Source organism: Oncorhynchus kisutch, linkage group LG2 (genome assembly GCF_002021735.2).
Source record: "Oncorhynchus kisutch isolate 150728-3 linkage group LG2, Okis_V2, whole genome shotgun sequence".
In the NCBI taxonomy this organism is placed as follows: Eukaryota; Metazoa; Chordata; class Actinopteri; order Salmoniformes; family Salmonidae; genus Oncorhynchus; species Oncorhynchus kisutch.
In genome coordinates this window covers 77562889-77587192 of record NC_034175.2, presented here as the reverse complement: position 1 = coordinate 77587192, position 24304 = coordinate 77562889, and the positions used below count along the sequence as shown (strand labels likewise).

The 24304-nt window shown below is 45.4% G+C and overlaps 1 protein-coding gene across 1 annotated transcript in view; it reads right to left on the bottom strand.

Moving 5' to 3' along the window:
• LOC109886111 (bone morphogenetic protein receptor type-2) overlaps positions 1 to 24304 on the bottom strand; it is a 117180-nt gene that overhangs the window by 40220 nt on the left and 52656 nt on the right. Inside the window, exons 3-9 of the mRNA XM_031801720.1 lie at positions 23780 to 23956; positions 18770 to 18969; positions 17234 to 17464; positions 5704 to 5818; positions 3692 to 3852; positions 3412 to 3559; positions 111 to 247 (exon numbers count right to left, since the gene is read on the bottom strand). Coding sequence (XP_031657580.1) covers positions 111 to 247; positions 3412 to 3559; positions 3692 to 3852; positions 5704 to 5818; positions 17234 to 17464; positions 18770 to 18969; positions 23780 to 23956 — 1169 coding nt within the window. The remainder of the gene's footprint in view (positions 1 to 110; positions 248 to 3411; positions 3560 to 3691; positions 3853 to 5703; positions 5819 to 17233; positions 17465 to 18769; positions 18970 to 23779; positions 23957 to 24304) is intronic.

Genomic DNA, 24304 nt, shown 5'->3' with positions numbered 1-24304 from the left:
AGCGAGGTTAGGAGAGAGGCTCGTAGCGAGGCTCGGAGCGAGGTTAGGAGAAGGGTTAGGAGCGAGGCCAAACACACATGTAAGGGCAGGACAATAGTACTCAGGCTCACCAGGCTGTTCTCTTTCCAGGCCTCAGGGAACTTGGGTCTCTCTTTCTCTCTGGAGACCAGGACCTGCATGTCCTCAAAGGAGGGGTGGTTCCCTGCCTCGGCCTGGAACGCCATCTGGTAGTCGGGCACCGCCTCTCCTGGAGGACACAATGTCATCAATTGGTAGATAGGTAAATTTATTTTAAAAAAAGCAGATATTGAATATCCCTTTGAGCATGGTGCAGTTATTAATTACACTTTGGATGGTGTATCAATACACCCAGTCACTACTAATGGTTGTCTAGCAACACTCAACAACCAGTTTAACAGAGCTTGAAGAATTCTGAAAATAATAAAAGGGCAAATGGTGCTCAATGTGTGGAAAGCTCTTAGAGACTTACCCAGAGAGACTAACAGCTCTTAGAGACTTACCCAGAGAGACTAACAGCTGTAATCACTCTTAGAGACTTACCCAGAGAGACTCACAGCTGTAATCACTCTTAGAGACTTACCCAGAGAGACTAACAGCTCTTAGACTTACCCAGAGAGACTAACAGCTCTTAGAGACTTACCCAGAGAGACTAACAGCTCTTAGAGACTTACCCAGACAGACTAACAGCTGTAATCACTCTTAGAGACTTACCCAGAGAGACTAACAGCTCTTAGAGACTTACCCAGACAGACTAACAGATGTAATCACTCTTAGAGACTTACCCAGAGAGACTAACAGCTCTTAGAAACTTACCCAGACAGACTAACAGCTGTAATCACTCTTAGAGACTTACCCAGAGAGACTCACAGCTGTAATCACTCTTAGAGACTTACCCAGAGAGACTAACAGCTGTAATCACTCTTAGAGACTTACCCAGGGAGACTAACAGCTGTAATCACTCTTAGAGACTTACCCAGACAGACTCACAGCTGTAATCACTCTTAGAGACTTACCCAGAGAGACTCACAGCTGTAATCACTCTTAGAGACTTACCCAGAGAGACTCACAGCTGTAATCACTCTTAGAGACTTACCCAGAGAGACTAACAGCTGTAATCACTCTTAGAGACTTACCCAGACAGACTCACAGCTGTAATCACTCTTAGAGACTTACCCAGAGAGACTCACAGCTCTTAGAGACTTACCCAGAAAGACACACAGCTGTAATCACTCTTAGAGACTTACCCAGAGAGACTCACAGCTCTTAGAGACTTACCCAGAAAGACACACAGCTGTAATCACTCTTAGAGATTTACCCAGAAAGACTCACAGCTCTTAGAGACTTACCCAGAAAGACACACAGCTGTAATCACTCTTAGAGATTTACCCAGAAAGACTCACAGCTGTAATCACTCTTAGAGACTTTAAAAATATATATACAGTGGGGCAAAAAAATTATTTAGTCAGCCACCAATTGTGCAATTGTAATTTTCATCATAGGTACACTTCAACTATGACAGACAAAATGAGAAAAAAAATCCAGAAAAACACATTGTAGGATTTTTTATGAATTTATTTGCAAATTATGGCGGAAAATAAGTATTTGGTCACCTACAAACAAGCAAGATGTCTGGCTCTCACAGACCTGTAACTTCTTCTTTAAGAGGCTCCTCTGTCCTCCACTCGTTACCTGTATTAATGGCACCTGTTTGAACTTGTTATCAGTATAAAAGACACCTGTCCACAACCTCAAACAGTCACACTCCAAACTCCACTATGGCCAAGACCAAAGAGCTGTCAAAGGACACCAGAAACAAAATTGTAGACCTGCAACAGGCTGGAAAGACTGAATCTGCAATAGGTAAGCAGCTTGGTTTGAATAAATCAACTGTGGGAGCAATTATTAGGAAATGGAAGACATACAAGACCACTGATAGTCTCCCTCGATCTGGGGCTCCACGCAAGATCTCACACCGTGGGGTCAAAATGATCACAAGAACGGTGAGCAAAAATCCCAGAACCACACGGGGGGACCTAGTGAATGACCTGCAGAGAGCTGGGACCAAAGTAACAAAGCCTACCATCAGTAACACACTACGCCGCCAGAGACTCAAATCCTGCAGTGCCAGACGTGTCCCCCTGCTTAAGCCAGTACATGTCCAGGCCCGTCTGAAGTTTGCTAGAGAGCATTTGGATGATCCAGAAGAAGATTGGGAGAATGTCATATGGTCAGATGAAACCAAAATATAACTTTTTGCTAAAAACTTAACTCGTCGTGTTTGGAGGACAAAGAATGCTGAGTTGCATCCAAAGAACACCATACCTACTGTGAAGCATGGGGGTGGAAACATCATGCTTTGGGGCTGTTTTCTGCAAAGGGACCAGGACGACTGATCCATGTAAAGGAAAGAATGAATGGGGCCATGTATCGTGAGATTTTGAGTGAAAACCTCATTCCATCAGCAAGGACATTGAAGATGAAACGTGGCTGGGTCTTTCAGCATGACAATGATCCCAAACACACCGCCCGGGCAACGAAGGAGTGGCTTCGTAAGAAGCACTTCAAGGTCCTGGAGTGGCCTAGCCAGTCTCCAGATCTCAACCCCATAGAAAATCTTTGGAGGGAGTTGAAAGTCCGTGTTGCCCAGCAACAGCCCCAAAACATCACTGCTCTACAGGAGATCTGCATGGAGGAATGGGCCAAAATACCAGCAACAGTGTGTGAAAACCTTGTGAAGACTTACAGAAAACATTTGACATCTGTCATTGCCCGCAAAGGGTATATAACAGGGTATATAAGTATTGAGATAAACTTTTGTTATTGACCAAATACTTATTTTCCACCATAATTTGCAAATAAATTCATTAAAAATCATACAATGTGATTTTCTGGATTTTTTTCTCTGTCATAGTTGAAGTGTACCTATGATGAAAATTACAGGCCTCTCTCATTTTTTTAAGTGGGAGAACTTGCACAATTGGTAGCTGACTAAATACTTTTTTGCCCCACTGTATATATTTAATCCATTTTGATTTCAGGCTAAAACAACAAAATGTGGAATAAGTCAAGGGGTATGAATACTTTTTTAAGGCACCGTATATCGGAGTTGTGCCTGTTAGGGTTAGGGTTAACGAGTATCTGCCCTCTCTAGAACGTTCGCACCTGATATCCTTGTTCCAGTCTTTCAACTTTGCGGACATGTATTTCCATTGTTAGAGGAGGAGTCAGTCGACCATCTTGTCAATATAATAGATCCTTTTTGATACACCTCATGAAGGTCTCCCAGTAGACGAGGGTTAGAGGTCAGGGTTATTACCTGGGAAGAGGTCTGTACACCTCATGAAGGTCTCCCAGTAGACGGGGCCCAGGGTTAGAGGTCAGGGTTATTACCTGGGAAGAGGTCAGTACACCTCATGAAGGTCTCCCAGTAGATGAGGCCCAGGGCGTACATGTCCACCTGCTTCAGAGCCGACTCACAGTCCCTCAGGTTCACAGCCCCCTCCAGAACCTCTGGGGCCATGTAGCGGACTGTACCCACCTGGAGAGAGACAGAACCAGTGTTATAACACTACACTAACCCTCCAGAACCGCTGGGACCTCTTCTGACTAACCTCACCGATGGCAGCATTCTCCACCTCTCTGGGTTAGAGGTCAGAGGTTAGGGACTCACCTCACTGATGGCAGCGTTCTCCTCCTCTCCAGGCCTGACCAGGCGGTTCCCTGTCAGCTTCATGGACAGACCAAAGTCACTGATCACACACGTCCCGTCGTTCTTTACTAGAACATTCCTGCTGTTTAGGTCCCTGTGAGATACGGCTGGCTTGTAGATGTCTGGAAGAGAGGACAGGAAGGGAGGGAGGGAGGGAGAAGAGGAAGGAGAGAGGGAGGTAGGAGAGAGAGAGGAGGAGGGAGGAGGAAGGAGAGAGAGAGAAGAGGAGGGAGGGAGGGAGGGAGGAAGGAGAGAGAGAGAGGAGGAGGGAGGAGAAAGGGCGAGATAGAGAGAAGAGGAGGGAGGGGGGAGGAAGGGCAAGAGAGCGAGAGAGAGAGATGAGGAGGGAGGGAGGGAGGGAGGGGAGGGAGGGAGGGAGGGAGGGAGGGAGGGAGGGAGGGAGGGAGGGAGGGAGGGAGGGAGGGAGAGGAAGGGCGAGAGAGAGGAGGAAGGGCGAGAGAGAGAGAAGGAGAGGGAGGGAGGGAGGGAGGGAGGGAGGGAGGGAGGGAGGGAGGGAGGGAGGGAGGGAGGGAGGGAGGGAGGGAGGGAGGGAGGGAGGGAGGGAGAGGAGGGAGGGGGAGGAAGGGCGAGAGAGAGAGAAGAGGAGGGAGGGAGGAGGAAGGGCGAGAGAGAGAGAAGGGGAGGGAGGGAGGGAGGGAGGGAGGGAGGGAGGGAGGGAGGGAGGGAGGGAGGGAGGGAGGGAGGGAGGGAGGGAGGGAGGGAGGGAGGGAGGGAGGGAGGGAGGGAGGGAGGGAGGGAGGGGAAGGTCTCTGAATGTCTCCATGTTACTGTCTGCTTTGTGTTCATGTCATGACTTAGAGCTCCTTGCTGAATACTGCAGTTAATACTACGGTGAAACTGTAATATTACACTATATAACACAGTACTATGGTTAAACTGTAATATTACACTATATAACACAATTGTAAATGCATAAATATTTATTTTCCCTTTTCTACTTTAACTATTGAACATAATATGACATTTGAAATGTTTTTATTATTTTGGAACATTGATGAGTGTTTACTTTAATTGTTTATTTCACTTTTGTTTATTATCTACTTCACTTGGTTTGGCAATGATAACATATGTTTCCCATGTCAATAAAGCCCTTGAATTGAATTGCGAGAGACAGAGAGAGAGACAGAGACAGACAGACAGAGAGAGAGAGATTCAGAGAGAGAGAGAGACACAGAAAGAGAGAGAGACAGAGAGAGAGACACAGAGGGAGAGACATACACAGAGAGAGAGAGAGACAGACAGAGAGAGAGAGAGAGACATACAGAGAGAGACAGACAGAGAGAGAAAGACACAGAGAGAGAGACACACAGGGAGAGAGACATACATAGAGACAGACAGAGAGAGAGATACAGAGAAAGAGACACAGAGAGAGGAGAGAGAGAGAGACAGAGAGAGAGACATACAGAGAGAGAGACAGACAGACAAAGAGAGAGAGTCAGAGAGAGATACAGAGAGAGAGACACACAGGGAGAGAGACAAACAGAGAGAGAGACAGACAGAGAGAGAGAGAGACAGAGAGAGAGACAGACAGAGAGAGCAGCCCTATAAGGCCCCAGCTTGATGCCTTCTCCCTAGCCAGAAGCCCAGCAGCCTGTCATTTGATGAAGAACAGAACAGTGTGTTAGCTCTCTGGCATGACTCCTTTCTCTCCATTGGGAGTAGAGGCTGATATGATAAAACCAATTAGAGCATCTCTGTTTTCCTCCCTGGCTTTCTAAACATGACATTAGGGAGTAGAAATAACATGGGCCTTTTGCCTAACATATTCTGCTTGAGGAAAAACATGAGTTACAACCTAAATCATCATCATCCTCAATATCCTCCCTCTCCTCCTCCCCTCCCCCTCATCATACAGGCCTTGAGGTCTCAGTATAAGTCTGTGTTCTCAAGGATGTTTTATTCACACCCAGACTCACTGGGCTAAAGAAAGATCCCAGAGTTCTAAGTCCTACCTCCTCTCAGCAGCTCAGTGTGCAGGTAGGCCAGCCCCCGTGTGACAGAGTGTGTGAGGCGACAACAGCTGACCCAGTCTCCTGTCTGCAGACTCAGGTACTGACACAGAGAACCCTGGAGAGGAGAACAACAACATGACTTTACTATTTCATCGTAGACACACATACAGATACAGGTTGGAGAGTCGGCTGTCAGCTCACTTCCCATCAGAGTTCAAGTAGAGGAGGATGAGGAAAGGAGAGGTCGGCTGTCAGCTCACTTCCCACCAGAGTTAAAGTAGAGGAGGAGAAGAGGAAGGGGAGGAGGGTGAAGAGGAAGGGGAGGAGGAAGAGGGAGAAGAGGAGAAGGTGGAAGAGGAGGGAGAAGAGGAAGGGGAGGAGGAGGAGGGAGAAGAGGAGAAGGTGGAAGAGGAGGGAGAAGAGGAAGGGGAGGAGGAGGAGGGAGAAGAGGAAGGGGAGGAGGAGGAGGGAGAAGAGGAAGGGGAGAAGGAGGATGAGGAAGAGGAGGGAGAAGAGGAAGGGAAGCAAGAGAATGATGCGGGGGAAAAGCAATAGGAAAGGGGAGGAAGAGGATGAGGAGGAGTGGGAAGAAAGGGAAAAGAGGAAGAGGAGGGAAAAGAGGAAGGGTAGGAAGAGGGAGAGTTACAGACGTGCTCAAAGTGAGCTGCTGACTTATTTCAGTTTTGTTGTGTTTTTAGAGATAAACACTCAAATCTAAAAAATAATTCAAGACAAGAAGTAACTTTGTCCATCAAATGAATAAGTTTTGACTCTCGCTAGCTAGCTACACCACAAAGACCTAGCCAGCAGACTAACAAGCTAGCCAGAAGAAACGAGGTAGAACAAACCTAGCAAGGGGAGTTAATGCAACTACATCAAACGACCAAACTGAGTGAGTAAACCAAAAAGGAGCACGGACTCCAACTTTAAACATATCTTCTGGTTTTTTGTGTGTGAAAACGTTTCACTCAAAGTTTTGAACAGAAGCCAGATAGATTTTTTTTAAATGATCGTACAACAGACCACATTTATACCCTCCACAATTGACAAACAAGTCAACCAAAACAAAGGCACAATCTGCTCGTGTTTTGTAGACTTCAGGAAAGCATTTGATTCAAATGCGTAATGGAGGGAAGACACTAAAAACAAATGTGTGGTTAAAATTGGCAACAAGCAAACTTCTTCTCTCAGTCTCTCAGGGACGTGGAGTGAAACAGGGCTGTCCAATAAGTCCAACACTATTTAACATCTAAATTAATGAATTGGCCAAAACATTACAAGAATCAGCAGCACCTGGTCTCAATCTACACAACCCTGAAATCAAGGCACCTGGTCTCACCCTACACAACACTGAAATTAAGGTTAACCACAAGTTCTGTCAGACCTGGGCTCTGACCGTTAACCCCAGGTTCGGTCTGACCTGGGCTCTGACCGTTAACCACAGGTTCTGTCAGACCTGGGTCCTGACCGTTAATCACAGGTTCTGTCTGGGCTCTGACCATTAATCAAAGGTTCTGTCAGACCTGGGCCCTGAACGTTAATCACAGGTTCTGTCAGATCTGGGCTCTGACCGTTAACCACAGGTTCTGTCAGACCTGGGCTCTGACCGTTAACCACAGGTTCTGTCAGACCTGGGTCCTGACCGTTAATCACAGGTTCTGTCTGGGCTCTGACCATTAATCAAAGGTTCTGTCAGACCTGGGCTCTGACCGTTAACCACAGGTTCTGTCAGACCTGGGTCCTGACCGTTAATCACAGGTTCTGTCTGGGCTCTGACCGTTAACCACAGGTTCTGTCAGACCTGGGCTCTGACCGTTAACCACAGGTTCTGTCAGACCTGGGCTCTGACCGTTAATCACAGGTTCTGTCTGGGCTCTGACCTGGCTGCCCAGAGAGGACAGTCTGGCTATAGAGACCGGTCGTCACAGACAAACCTGGCTGCCCAGACAGGACAGTCTGGCTATAGAGACCGGTCGTCACACACAAACCTGGCTGCCCAGAGAGGAAAGTCTTGCTATAGAGACCAGTCGTCACAGACAAACCTGGCTGCCCAGAGAGGACAGGCTGTGCTCACTCTGCTCCAGGGGAGAGGTAGAGACCAAGCTGCTTTCCTATTACACTGTGACAAATACTCAAATTAAAGAATATTTATTTCCCCAAATTATCATTCAGTACAAAGAATTTGAAACTATAAAATCAAATATTTATTGGGTGAAAAGCCAGACTGTCTACCTGAGGGACAGCCAGAATGTCTACCTGAGGGACAGCCAGACTGTCTACTTGAGGGACAGCCAGACTGTCTACCTGAGGGGCAGCCAGAATGTCTACCTGAGGGACAGCCAGAATTTCTACCTGAGGGACAGCCAGACTGTGTACCTGAGGGGACAGCCAGACTGTCTACCTGAGGGGCAGCCAGAATGTCTACCTGAGGGACAGCCAGAATGTCTACCTGAGGGACAGCCAGAATGTCTACCTGAGGGACAGCCAGAATGTGTACCTGAGGGACAGCCAGAATGTCTACCTGAGGGACAGCCAGACTGTGTACCTGAGGGGACAGCCAGAATGTCTACCTGAGGGGACAGCCAGAATGTCTACCTGAGGGACAGCCAGAATGTGTACCTGAGGGACAGCCAGAATGTCTAAATGAGGGACAGCCAGAATGTCTACCTGAGGGGCAGCCAGAATGTCTACCTGAGGGACAGCCAGAATGTCTACCTGAGGGGACAGCCAGAATGTGTACCTGAGGGACAGCCAGAATGTCTACCTGAGGGACAGCCAGAATGTCTACCTGAGGGACAGCCAGAATGTCTACCTGAGGGACAGCCAGAATGTCTAGCTGAGGGACAGCCAGAATGTCTAGCTGAGGGCCAGCCAGAATGTCTACCTGAGGAACATCAGACTGTTGAACAGCTTCTATCACCATCAGACTGTTGAACAGCTTCTATCACCATCAGACTGTTGAACAGCTTTTATTACCATCAGACTGTTGAACAGCTTCTATTACCATCAGACTGTTGAACAGCTTCTATCACCATCAGACTGTTGAACAGCTTCTATTACCAGACCATCAGACTGTTGAACAGCTTCTATTACCATCAGACTGTTGAACAGCTTCTATCACCATCAGACTGTTGAACAGCTTCTATCACTATCAGACTGTTGAACAGCTTCTATCACCATCAGACTGTTGAACAGCTTCTATCACCATCAGACTGTTGAACAGCTTCTATCACCATCAGACTGTTGAACAGCTTCTATTACCAGACCATCAGACAGTTGAACAGCTTCTATCACCATCAGACTGTTGAACAGCTTCTATCACCATCAGACTGTTGAACAGCTTCTATTACCAGGCCATCAGACTGTTGAACAGCTTCTATCACCATCAGACTGTTGAACAGATTCTATTACCAGACCATCAGACAGTTGAACAGCTTCTATCACCATCAGACTGTTGAACAGCTTCTATCACCATCAGACTGTTGAACAGCTTCTATTACCAGGCCATCAGACTGTTGAACAGCTTCTATCACCATCAGACTGTTGAACAGATTCTATCACCATCAGACTGTTGAACAGCTTCTATTACCAGACCATCAGACAGTTGAAAAGCTTCTATCACCATCAGACTGTTGAACAGCTTCTATCACCATCAGACTGTTGAACAGCTTCTATTACCAGACCATCAGACAGTTGAACAGCTTCTATCACCATCAGACTGTTGAACAGCTTCTATCACCATCAGACTGTTGAACAGCTTCTATTAACATCAGACTGTTGAACAGCTTCTATCACCATCAGACTGTTGAACAGCTTCTATTACCATCAGACTGTTGAACAGCTTCTATCACCATCAGACTGTTGAACAGCTTCTATCACCATCAGACTGTTGAACAGCTTCTATTACCAGGCCATCAGACTGTTGAACAGCTTCTATCACCATCAGACTGTTGAACAGCTTCTATCACCATCAGACTGTTGAACAGCTTCTATTACCAGACCATCAGATAGTTGAACAGCTTCTATCACCATCAGACTGTTGAACAGCTTCTATCACCATCAGACTGTTGAACAGCTTCTATCACCATCAGACTGTTGAACAGCTTCTATCACCATCAGACTGTTGAACAGCTTCTATTACCATCAGACTGTTGAACAGCTTCTATCACCATCAGACTGTTGAACAGCTTCTATCACAATCAGACTGTTGAACAGCTTCTATCACCATCAGACTGTTGAACAGCTTCTATCACCATCAGACTGTTGAACAGCTTCTATTACCATCAGACTGTTGAACAGCTTCTATTACCATCAGACTGTTAAACAGCTTCTATTACCATCAGACTGTTGAACAGCTTCTATTACCATCAGACTGTTGAACAGCTTCTATTACCATCAGACTGTTGAATAGCTTCTATCACCAGACCATCAGACAGTTGAACAGCTTCTATTACCAGACCATCAGACTGTTGAACAGCTTCTATTACCATCAGACTGTTGAACAGCTTCTATTACCATCAGACTGTTGAACAGCTTCTATTACCATCAGACTGTTAAACAGCTTCTATCACCATCAGACTGTTGAACAGCTTCTATCACCATCAGACTGTTGAACAGCTTCTATTACCATCAGACTGTTAAACAGTTTCTATTACCAGACCATCAGACTGTTGAACAGCTTCTATTACCATCAGACTGTTGAACAGCTTCTATTACCATCAGACTGTTGAACAGCTCCTATTACCAGACCATCAGACTGTTAAACAGCTTCTATTACCATCAGACTGTTGAACAGCTTCTATTACCATCAGACTGTTGAACAGCTTCTATCACCATCAGACTGTTGAACAGCTTCTATTACCATCAGACTGTTGAACAGCTTCTATCACCATCAGACTGTTGAACAGCTTCTATCACCATCAGACTGTTGAACAGCTTCTATTACCAGGCCATCAGACTGTTGAACAGCTTCTATCACCATCAGACTGTTGAACAGCTTCTATCACCATCAGACTGTTGAACAGCTTCTATTACCAGACCATCAGATAGTTGAACAGCTTCTATCACCATCAGACTGTTGAACAGCTTCTATCACCATCAGACTGTTGAACAGCTTCTATCACCATCAGACTGTTGAACAGCTTCTATCACCATCAGACTGTTGAACAGCTTCTATTACCATCAGACTGTTGAACAGCTTCTATCACCATCAGACTGTTGAACAGCTTCTATCACAATCAGACTGTTGAACAGCTTCTATCACCATCAGACTGTTGAACAGCTTCTATCACCATCAGACTGTTGAACAGCTTCTATTACCATCAGACTGTTGAACAGCTTCTATTACCATCAGACTGTTAAACAGCTTCTATTACCATCAGACTGTTGAACAGCTTCTATTACCATCAGACTGTTGAACAGCTTCTATTACCATCAGACTGTTGAATAGCTTCTATCACCAGACCATCAGACAGTTGAACAGCTTCTATTACCAGACCATCAGACTGTTGAACAGCTTCTATTACCATCAGACTGTTGAACAGCTTCTATTACCATCAGACTGTTGAACAGCTTCTATTACCATCAGACTGTTAAACAGCTTCTATCACCATCAGACTGTTGAACAGCTTCTATCACCATCAGACTGTTGAACAGCTTCTATTACCATCAGACTGTTAAACAGTTTCTATTACCAGACCATCAGACTGTTGAACAGCTTCTATTACCATCAGACTGTTGAACAGCTTCTATTACCATCAGACTGTTGAACAGCTCCTATTACCAGACCATCAGACTGTTAAACAGCTTCTATTACCATCAGACTGTTGAACAGCTTCTATTACCATCAGACTGTTGAACAGCTTCTATCACCATCAGACTGTTGAACAGCTTCTATTACCATCAGACTGTTGAACAGCTTCTATCACCATCAGACTGTTGAACAGCTTCTATTACCAGACCATCAGACAGTTGAACAGCTTCTATCACCATCAGACTGTTGAACAGCTTCTATTACCATCAGACTGTTGAACAGCTTCTATTACCATCAGACTGTTAAACAGCTTCTATTACCATCAGACTGTTGAACAGCTTCTATTACCATCAGACTGTTGAACAGCTTCTATTACCATCAGACTGTTAAACAGCTTCTATTACCATCAGACTGTTGAACAGCTTCTATTACCATCAGACTGTTGAACAGCTTCTATTACCATCAGACTGTTGAACAGCTTCTATCACCATCAGACTGTTGAACAGCTTCTATCTCCATCAGACTGTTGAACAGCTTCTATCACCATCAGACTGTTGAACAGCTTCTATCACCATCAGACTGTTGAACAGCTTCTATTACCATCAGACTGTTGAACAGCTTCTATTACCATCAGACTGTTAAACAGCTTCTATCACCACCAGACTGTTGAACAGCTTCTATTACCAGACCATCAGACTGTTGAACAGCTTCTATTACCATCAGACTGTTAAACAGCTTCTATTACCAGACCATCAGACTGTTGAACAGCTTCTATTACCATCAGACTGTTGAACAGCTTCTATTACCATCAGACTGTTGAACAGCTTCTATTACCATCAGACTGTTGAACAGCTTCTATTACCATCAGACTGTTGAACAGCTTCTATTACCAGACCATCAGACTGTTGATCAGCTTCTATCACCATCAGACTGTTGAACAGCTTCTATCACCATCAGACTGTTGAACAGCTTCTATTACCATCAGACTGTTGAACAGCTTCTATTACCATCAGACTGTTGAACAGCTTCTATTACCATCAGACTGTTGAACAGATTCTATCACCATCAGACTGTTAAACAGCTTCTATCACCATCAGACTGTTGAACAGCTTCTATTACCATCAGACTGTTGAACAGCTTCTATTACCATCAGACTGTTAAACAGCTTCTATTACCATCAGACTGTTGAACAGCTTCTATCACCATCAGACTGTTGAACAGCTTCTATTACCAGACCATCAGACTGTTGAACAGCTCCTATCACCATCAGACTGTTAAACAGCTTCTATTACCATCAGACTGTTGAACAGCTTCTATCACCATCAGACTGTTAAACAGCTTCTATTACCAGACCATCAGACTGTTGAACAGCTCCTATTACCATCAGACTGTTGAACAGCTTCTATCACCATCAGACTGTTAAACAGCTTCTATTACCATCAGACTGTTAAACAGCTTCTATTACCATCAGACTGTTGAACAGCTTCTATTACCATCAGACTGTTGAACAGCTTCTATTACCAGACCATCAGACTGTTGATCAGCTTCTATCACCATCAGACTGTTGAACAGCTTCTATCACCATCAGACTGTTGAACAGCTTCTATTACCATCAGACTGTTGAACAGCTTCTATCACCATCAGACTGTTGAACAGCTTCTATTACCAGACCATCAGACTGTTGAACAGCTTCTATCACCATCAGACTGTTGAACAGCTTCTATCACCATCAGACTGTTGAACAGCTTCTATTACCATCAGACTGTTGAACAGCTTCTATCACCATCAGACTGTTGAACAGCTTCTATCACCATCAGACTGTTGAACAGCTTCTATAACCATCAGACTGTTGAACAGCTTCTATTACCATCAGACTGTTGAACAGCTTCTATTACCATCAGACTGTTGAACAGCTTCTATTACCATCAGACTGTTGAACAGCTTCTATCACCATCAGACTGTTGAACAGCTTCTATTACCAGACCATCAGACTGTTGAACAGCTTCTATTACCAGACCATCAGACTGTTGAACAGCTTCTATCACCATCAGACTGTTGAACAGCTTCTATCACCATCAGACTGTTGAACAGCTTCTATTACCATCAGACTGTTGAACAGCTTCTATCACCATCAGACTGTTGAACAGCTTCTATCACCATCAGACTGTTGAACAGCTTCTATTACCATCAGACTGTTGAACAGCTTCTATCACCATCAGACTGTTGAACAGCTTCTATCACCATCAGACTGTTGAACAGCTTCTATTACCATCAGACTGTTGAACAGCTTCTATTACCATCAGACTGTTGAACAGCTTCTATTACCATCAGACTGTTGAACAGCTTCTATCACCATCAGACTGTTGAACAGCTTCTATTACCAGACCATCAGACTGTTGAACAGCTTCTATTACCAGACCATCAGACTGTTGAACAGCTTCTATCACCATCAGACTGTTGAACAGCTTCTATTACCATCAGACTGTTGAACAGCTTCTATCACCATCAGACTGTTGAACAGCTTCTATCACCATCAGACTGTTGAACAGCTTCTATTACCATCAGACTGTTGAACAGCTTATATTACCATCAGACTGTTGAACAGCTTCTATTACCATCAGACTGTTGAACAGCTTCTATCACCATCAGACTGTTGAACAGCTTCTATTACCATCAGACTGTTGAATAGCTTCTATTACCATCAGACTGTTGAACAGCTTCTATCACCATCAGACTGTTGAACAGCTTCTATTACCAGGCCATCAGACTGTTGAACAGCTTCTATCTAACTCAGATTGAGGGATCATGTGAGGGTAATACTCTATGTGAACCTGTGGATTATTGTGCTAACTCCCGACTAAAGGCTGTTCTATATAATTCTCCTTTGCTAGCTAGAGCTGGCCAGCTAGTACAGTGGGTACAGTACTCACATGAGGGTAATATCCCAGCTAGTACAGTGGGTACAGTACTCACATGAGGGTAATATCCCAGCTAGTACAGTGGGTACAGTACTCACATGAGGGTAATATCCCAGCTAGTACAGTGGGTACAGTACTCACATGAGGGTAATATCCCAGCTAGTACAGTGGGTACAGTACTCACATGAGGGTAATATCCCAGCTAGTACAGTGGGTACAGTACTCACATGAGGGTAATATCCCAGCTAGTACAGTGGGTACAGTACTCACATGAGGGTAATATCCCAGCCAGGCCAGTGGGTACAGTACTCACATGAGGGTAATATCCCAGCTAGTACAGTGGGTACAGTACTCACATGAGGGTAATATCCCAGCCAGGCCACAGTGGGTACAGTACTCACATGAGGGTAATATCCCAGCCAGGCCAGTGGGTACAGTACTCACATGAGGGTAATATCCCAGCCAGGCCAGTGGGTACAGTACTCACATGAGGGTAATATCCCAGACAGGCCACAGTGGGTACAGTACTCACATGAGGGTAATATCCCAGCCAGGCCAGTGGGTACAGTACTCACATGAGGGTAATATCCCAGCCAGGCCACAGTGGGTACAGTACTCACATGAGGGTAATATCCCAGCCAGGCCAGTGGGTACAGTACTCACATGAGGGTAATATCCTAGCCAGGCCACAGTGGGTACAGTACTCACATGAGGGTAATATCCCAGCCAGGCAGGTGGGTACAGTACTCACATGAGGGTAATATCCCAGCCAGGCCACAGTGGGTACAGTACTCACATGAGGTTAATATCCCAGCCAGGTAGGTGGGTACAGTACTCACATGAGGGTAATATCCCAGCCAGGCCACAGTGGGTACAGTACTCACATGAGGGTAATATCCCAGCCAGGCAGGTGGGTACAGTACTCACATGAGGGTAATATCCCAGCCAGGCCACAGTGGGTACAGTACTCACATGAGGGTAATATCCCAGCCAGGCCAGTGGGTACAGTACTCACATGAGGGTAATATCCCAGCTAGTACAGTGGGTACAGTACTCACATGAGGGTAATATCCCAGCCAGGCCAGTGGGTACAGTACTCACATGAGGGTAATATCCCAGCCAGGCCAGTGGGTACAGTACTCACATGAGGGTAATATCCCAGACAGGCCACAGTGGGTACAGTACTCACATGAGGGTAATATCCCAGCCAGGCCACAGTGGGTACAGTACTCACATGAGGGTAATATCCCAGCCAGGCCACAGTGGGTACAGTACTCACATGAGGGTAATATCCCAGCCAGGCCACAGTGGGTACAGTACTCACATGAGGGTAATATCCCAGCCAGGCCAGTGGGTACAGTACTCACATGAGGGTAATATCCCAGCCAGGCCAGAGTGGGTACAGTACTCACATGAGGGTAATATCCCAGCCAGGCAGGTGGGTACAGTACTCACATGAGGGTAATATCCCAGCCAGGCCACAGTGGGTACAGTACTCACATGAGGTTAATATCCCAGCCAGGTAGGTGGGTACAGTACTCACATGAGGGTAATATCCCAGCCAGGCCACAGTGGGTACAGTACTCACATGAGGGTAATATCCCAGCCAGGCAGGTGGGTACAGTACTCACATGAGGGTAATATCCCAGCCAGGCCACAGTGGGTACAGTACTCACATGAGGGTAATATCCCAGCCAGGCCACAGTGGGTACAGTACTCACATGAGGGTAATATCCCAGCCAGGCCAGTGGGTACAGTACTCACATGAGGGTAATATCCCAGCCAGGCCACAGTGGGTACAGTACTCACATGAGGGTAATATCCCAGCCAGGCCACAGTGGGTACAGTACTCACATGAGGGTAATATCCCAGCTAGTACAGTGGGTACAGTACTCACATGAGGGTAATATCCCAGCCAGGCCAGTGGGTACAGTACTCACATGAGGGTAATATCCCAGCCAGGCCAGTGGGTACAGTACTCACATGAGGGTAATATCCCAGACAGGCCACAGTGGGTACAGTACTCACATGAGGGTAATATCCCAGCCAGGCCACAGTGGGTACAGTACTCACATGAGGGTAATATCCCAGCCAGGCCACAGTGGGTACAGTACTCACATGAGGGTAATATCCCAGCCAGGCCACAGTGGGTACAGTACTCACATGAGGGTAATATCCCAGCCAGGCCACAGTAGGTACAGTACTCACATGAGGGTAATATCCCAGCCAGGCCACAGTGGGTACAGTACTCACATGAGGGTAATATCCCAGTCAGGCCAGTGGGTACAGTACTCACATGAGGGTAATATCCCAGCCAGGCCACAGTGGGTACAGTACTCACATGAGGGTAATATCCCAGCCAGGCAGGTGGGTACAGTACTCATATGAGGGTAATATCCCAGACAGGCCAGTGGGTACAGTACTTACATGAGGGTAATATTCTGGCCAGGCCACAGTGGGTACAGTACTCACATGAGGGTAATATCCCAGCCAGGCCACAGTGGGTACAGTACTCACATGAGGGTAATATCCCAGCCAGGCCACAGTGGGTACAGTACTCACATGAGGGTAATATCGCAGCCAGGCCACAGTGGGTACAGTACTCACATGAGGGTAATATCCCAGCCAGGCAGGTGGGTACAGTACTCACATGAGGGTAATATCCCAGACAGGCCACAGTGGGTACAGTACTCACATGAGGGTAATATCCCAGCCAGGCCACAGTGGGTACAGTACTCACATGAGGGTAATATTCCATGACCAGTAGGTACAGTACTCACATGAGGGTAATATCCCATGACCAGTAGGTACAGTACTCACATGAGGGTAATATCCCATGACCAGTATGTACAGTACTCACATGAGGGTAATATTCCATGACCAGTAGGTACTCCACGCGTCCATCGGCTGTGAGTCTCTCGTCTCCTACGATGAAGCGTGCGATGTTATCGTGCTCCAGCAGGGGGACACGGTAGATGGCTCGCTCGTTGGCAAAGTTCAGCCGGTTCTGGTAGGTGAACACCTTGACCGCCACGGGACACTCGTCTAAAGAACCTTTATACACTGAGCCATACCGCCCACGACCAATCAACTGGGAGAGAGAAAGAGACAGAGAGTGAGAGTGGAAGAGAGAGGGGAGAGGGAGAGAGGAAGAGAGAGGGGCGAGGGAGAGAGGAAGAGAGAGGGGCGAGGGAGAGAGGAAGAGAGAAGGAGGGGGAGAGAGGAAGAGAGAGGGGCGAGGGAGAGAGGAAGAGAGAGGGGAGAGGGGAGAGGAAGAGAGAGGGGCGAGGGAGAGAGGAAGAGAGAGGAAGAGAGAGGGGCGAGGGAGAGAGGAAGAGAGAGGGGAGAGGGAGAGAGTAAGAGAGAAGGCGGGGGAGAGAGGAAGAGAGATCGAGGGAGAGAGAGGGAGGGGCCATCCATTATATGCTAGTAAGGTGATAACACTGCCATTCTAGTCTCACCTCTAGGAGTTTAAAGGTCAACTCAACTCCACGTACAGCACAACACCAGTGTCTACATACTGTATGACATCATCAATAAAAAAACATTGTCAAACACTATGAGATTCGCGGTATCCTGGAGAGCAAGAAAACTACCCTCCCTCTGGCTCGAGAGAAACGATCCTCCTCTCTGGCTCGAGAGAAACGACCCTACCTCTGGCTAGAGAGAAATGACCCTCCTCTCTGGCTCGAGAGAAACGACCCTACCTCTGGCTAGAGAGAAACGACCCTCCTCTCTGGCTCGAGAGAAACGACCCTCCCTCTGGCTAGAGAGAAACGACCCTCCTCTCTGGCTAGAGAGAAACGACCCTCCTCTCTGGCTACAGAGAAACGACCCTCAAATCTCTGGCTACAGAGAAACGACCCTCAAATCTCTGGCTACAGAGAAACGACCCTCAACTCTCTGGCTACAGAGAAACGACCCTCAACTCTCTGGCTACAGAGAAACGACCCTCAACTCTCTGGCTACAAAGAAACGACCCTCAACTCTCTGGCTACAAAGAAACGACCCTCAACTCTCTGGCTACAAAGAAACATCCCTCAACCCTCTGGCTCCAAAGAAACGACCCTCCCTCTGCCTAGAAACGACCTTCCCTCTGCCTAGAAACGACCCTCCCTCTGCCTAGAAACGACCCTCCCTCTGGATAGAAAGACCATTTTTACAGGACCTTTCTTCTTCTCTTTTTAACCACAGTTCATAGAAACATGTTTCCACATATGTAGACACTGGTATGGTGCTGGAGAGAATGAATACGAGGTTGAAAAGAGGTGGAGTTGTTATTTAAGGCTGTCCAGGTCGAGGCTGGGTTCTGAGGCTGCAGCCTCCATCATGTCATGTCATAATAACCCTAACCACTAGTAACAGCAACCCTAAGTACTACAACACCACTACTCACCTCTAGTAGTTTAAGGCTGTCCAGGTCGAGGCTGGGTTCTGAGGCTGCGGCCTCCATCATGTCCATGTTGTGTAGTCCCTGTTTCCTGTCTCCACTCAGCATGCGGTACCCGAAGAACAGCGCCACGATCAGCACCGCTAGTATGGAGACAGATGCCAGGGCGATCACAATGGTCTCCTCGCGGTACAGCGGCCGCGGGTCTGGGGATGATGACATCACAGGGTCAGAGGATGGCATCACACAGCAGGGGTCAGAGGTTAGGGGTCAGAGTTGGTTAGGGGCAGGTACGGAGATCCTACATCCTAAAACACAGCTTCTATCATTTCTATGGGGCCAAGAGACTGGTCACATTTCCATGTCAGGATCATAGCACCATACAGAGATAAACATAGCTTGGTCTACAGAAGGTAAATGTTTCTCCTTCATAAGCTAGAGAGCCAGTTCACCTTGCTTACGATGTGCATCACTCTCTAATATTCATCCATTCACTCACTTCACATACTGAACTAACTAAACTAATAAACACTTTCAGGAACAGCAGTCAACAGGGGGATCTTCAAGAGATCTCCTGTCCTCCGGTCTTTAATATCAAACATGAGTGTCACATTCTGACCTTAGTTCCTTTGTTTTGTCTTTGTTTTAGTATGGCCAGAGTGTGAGTTGGGTGGGCAGTCTATGTTCTTTTTTCTATAATTTGGGATTTCTGTGTTTGGTCTGGTATGGTTCTAATCAGAGGCAGCTGTCATTCGTTGTCCCTGATTGAGAACCATACTTAGGTAGCCTGGTTGTCCCTGATTGAGAACCATACTTAGGTAGCCTGGTTGTCCCTGATTGAGAACCATACTTAGGTAGCCTGGTTGTCCCTGATTGAGAACCATACTTAGGTAGCCTGGTTGTCCCTGATTGAGAACCATACTTAGGCAGCCTGGTTGTCCCTGATTGAGAACCATACTTAGGCAGCCTGGTTGTCCCTGATTGAGAACCATACTTAGGTAGCCTGGTTGTCCCTGATTGAGAACCATACTTAGGTAGCCTGGTTGTCCCTGATTGAGAACCATACTTAGGTAGCCTGGTTGTCCCTGATTGAGAACCATACTTAGGCAGCCTGGTTGTCCCTGATTGAGAACCATACTTAGGTAGCCTGGTTGTCCCTGATTGAGAACCATACTTAGGTAGCCTGGTTGTCCCTGATTGAGAACCATACTTAGGCAGCCTGTTTTCACCTTTGATTATTTTCTGTTCTGTGTTTTGCTTCAACGTTCAGGACTGTTCGTTTTTGTCATTTTATTGTTTTTGTTCATTTGTTTGGTATTCGTATTAAATACAATATGGACACTTACAACGCTGCGCATGGTCTGACATTTCTTACTCCTCATCAGAGGAGGACGAAGACAAGCGTTACAATGAGATACAACTCAGTGTGACATCATACACACAGACTCACCACTACTGTCTACTCCTAGGCCGTCATTGACAATAAGAATTTGTTCTTAACTAACTTGCCTAGTTAAATAAAGTTAAAATAAAATACCAACCGATATAACTCACTTCTACTGTCTACTAACAGATATAACTCACTACTACTGTCTACCAACAGATATAACTCACTACTACTGTCTACTAACAGATATAACTCACTACTACTGTCTACTAGCAGATATAACTCACTACTACTGTCTACTAACAGATATAACTCACTACTACTGTCTACTAACAGATATAACTCACTACTACTGTCTACTAGCAGATATAACTCACTTCTACTGTCTACTAACAGATATAACTCACTTCTACTGTCTACTAACAGATATAACTCACTACTACTGTCTACTAGCAGATATAACTCACTACTACTGTCTACTAACAGATATAACTCACTACTACTGTCTACTAACAGATATAACTCACTACTACTGTCTACTAGCAGATATAACTCACTTCTACTGTCTACTAACAGATATAACTCACTACTACTGTCTACTAACAGATATAACTCACTTCTACTGTCTACTAACAGATATAACTCACTACTACTGTCTACTAACAGATATAACTCACTACTACTGTCTACTAACAGATATAACTCACTACTACTGTCTACTAACAGATATAACTCACTACTACTGTCTACTAACAGATATAACTCACTACTACTGTCTACTAACAGATATAACTCACTACTACTGTCTACTAACAGATATAACTCACTACTACTGTCTACTAACAGATATAACTCACTACTACTGTCTACTAACAGATAGAACTCACTACTACTGTCTACTAGCAGATATAACTCACTACTACTGTCTACTAACAGATGTAACTCACTACTACTGTCTACTAACAGATATAACTCACTACTACTGTCTACTAGCAGATATAACTCACTACTACTGTCTACTAACAGATATAACTCACTACTACTGTCTACTAACAGATATAACTCACTACTACTGTCTACTAGCAGATATAACTCACTTCTACTGTCTACTAACAGATATAACTCACTACTACTGTCTACTAACAGATATAACTCACTTCTACTGTCTACTAACAGATATAACTCACTACTACTGTCTACTAACAGATATAACTCACTACTACTGTCTACTAACAGATATAACTCACTACTACTGTCTACTAACAGATATAACTCACTACTACTGTCTACTAACAGATATAACTCACTACTACTGTCTACTAACAGATATAACTCACTACTACTGTCTACTAACAGATATAACTCACTACTACTGTCTACTAACAGATATAACTCACTACTACTGTCTACTAACAGATAGAACTCACTACTACTGTCTACTAGCAGATATAACTCACTACTACTGTCTACTAACAGATGTAACTCACTACTACTGTCTACTAACAGATAGAACTCACTACTACTGTCTACTAGCAGATACAGTTGAAGTCAGAAGTTTACATGCACTCACTTTCAACCACTCCACACATTTCTTGTTAAAGCAAGTCGGTTAGGACCTCTACTTGGTACACGACACAAGTCATTTTTCCATCAATTGTTTACAAACAGATTATTTCACTTATTTCACTGTATCACAATTCCAGTGGGTCAGAAGTTCACATACACTAAGTTGAATGTGCCTTTAAACAGCTGGGAAAATTCCAGAAAATGATGTCATGGCTTTAGAAGCTTCTGATAAGCAAATTGACATAATTTGAGTCAATTGGAGGTGTACCTGTGGATGTATTTCAAGGCCTACCTTCAAACTCAGTGCCTCTTTGCTTGACATCATGGGAAAATCAAAAGAAATCAGCCACGACCCCAGAAAAAAAACAGTAGCCTGAAGGTACCACGTTCATCTGTATAAACAATAGTACGCAAGTATAAACACCATGGGACCACGCAGCTGTCATACAGCTCAGGAAGGAGACGCGTTCTGTCGCCTAGAGATGAACGTACATTGGTGTGAAAAGTGCAAATCAATCCCAGAACAACAGCAAAGGACCTTGTGAAGATGTTGGAGGAAACAGGTACAAAAGTATCTATATCCACAGTAAAACGAGTCCTATATCAACATAACCTGAAAGGCCGCTCAGCAAGGAAGAAGCCACTGCTCCAAAACCGCCATAAAAAAGCCAGACTACGGTTTGCAACTGCACATGGGGACAAAGATCGTACTTTTTGGAGAAATGTCCTCTGGTCTGATGAAACATAAATAGAACTGTTTGGCCATAATGACCATCGTTATGTTTGGAGGAAAAAGGAGGAGGCTTGCAAGCTGAGGAACACCATCCCAACCGTGAAGCACGTGGGTGGCAGCATCATGTTGTGGGGGTGCTTTGCTGCAGGAGGGACTGGTGCACTTCACAAAATAGATGGCCTCATGAGGGAGGAAAATTCTGTGGATATATTGAAGCAACATCTCAAGATATCAGTCAGGAAGTTAAAGCTTGGTCGCAAATGGGTCTTCCAAATGGACAATGACCCCAAGCATATTTCCAGTGTTGTTGCAAAATGGCTTAAGGACAACAAAGTCAAGGTATTGGAGTGTGCATCACAAAGCCCTGACCTCAATCCTATAGAAAATTTGTGGGCACAACTGAAAAAGATTGTGCGAGCAAGGAGGCCTACAAACCTGACTCAGTTAGACCAGCTCTGTCAGGAGGAATGGGCCAAAATTCACCCAACTTATTGTGGGAAGCTTGTGGAAGGCTACCTGAAATGTTTGACCCAAGTTAAACAATTTAAAGGCAATGCTACCAAATACTAATTGAGTGTATGTAAACTTCTGACCCACTGGGAATGTGATGAAAGAAATAAAAGCTGAAAGTAATCATTCTCTCTACTATTATTCTGACATTTCACACTCTTAAAATAAAGTGGTGATCCTAACTGATCTTGACAAGGCATTTTTATTAGGATTAAATGTCAGGAATGGTGAAGAACTGAGTTTAAATGTATTTGCCTAAGGTGTATATATTTACATATTCTCATTCACCCCTTTAGATCTGTGTGTATACGGTAGTTGTGGAATTGTTAGATTACTTGTTAGATATTACTGCACTGATGGAACTAGAAGCACAAGCATTTCACTACACTCTTAATAATAACACCTGCTAAACATGTGTATGTGACCAATAACATTTGATTTGGTGCAGCCCTAACGGTAACCCTGGTAACCTCCTGACCATGTGGCTGGGCCAAGCCAAAAACCAGACTAACACCAGAATAAAACCAGAATAAAACCAGACTAACACCAGACTAATACCAGACTAAAAGCAGACTAATACCAGACTAAAACCAGACTAAAACCAGACTAAAACCAGACTAAAGCCAGACTAAAACCAGACTAAAAGCAGACTAAAAGCAGACTAAAACCTCAGAGACTATGGACTAGTTTAGAAGATCCTCTGCGTGACCTGCAGCTAGAAACGTACTGACGACCACTTCTCTATGACGTTATACTACTTACGACACTCCCACTGTTGTGTCGCTGTGTTGTGTGTGGGGTCAGGGGTCATCGTACTTACATAGCTGTGCAGAGGTGGGGCTGGGCGGGGGGAAGTCCTCGGTGAAGTTGACGTTACACATGTTGGTGCTACAGCAGCAGAACCTATACGTCCCGTTCTGGATCTGAGACGGAGTGGTGGTAACCACGCAACGGTCGTCATGGCACTCCTGCTGGTCCCCGATGTGAGTCCAGCATCCTGGGAGAGGAGAGAGAGAGGATGAGGAGACTGGTGTGGACAAGATGAGAGAGAGAATCTGAAACCTAACCCACTGCCGAGCCCCACCACAAATCCATCACCTAAAGAAAGATGAACCTGGAGAAGACTCCCCTAAGCAAGCTGGTCCTGGGGCTCTGTTCACAAACACAAACACACCCTACAGAGCCCCGGGACAGCAGCACAGTTAGACCCAACCAAATCATGAGAAAACAAAAATAATTAACCCAAAAAAACAGATCAAACTAGAATGCTATTTGGCCCTACACAGAGAGTACACAGTGGCAGAATACCTAACCACTGTGACTAACCCAAACTTAAGGAAAGCTT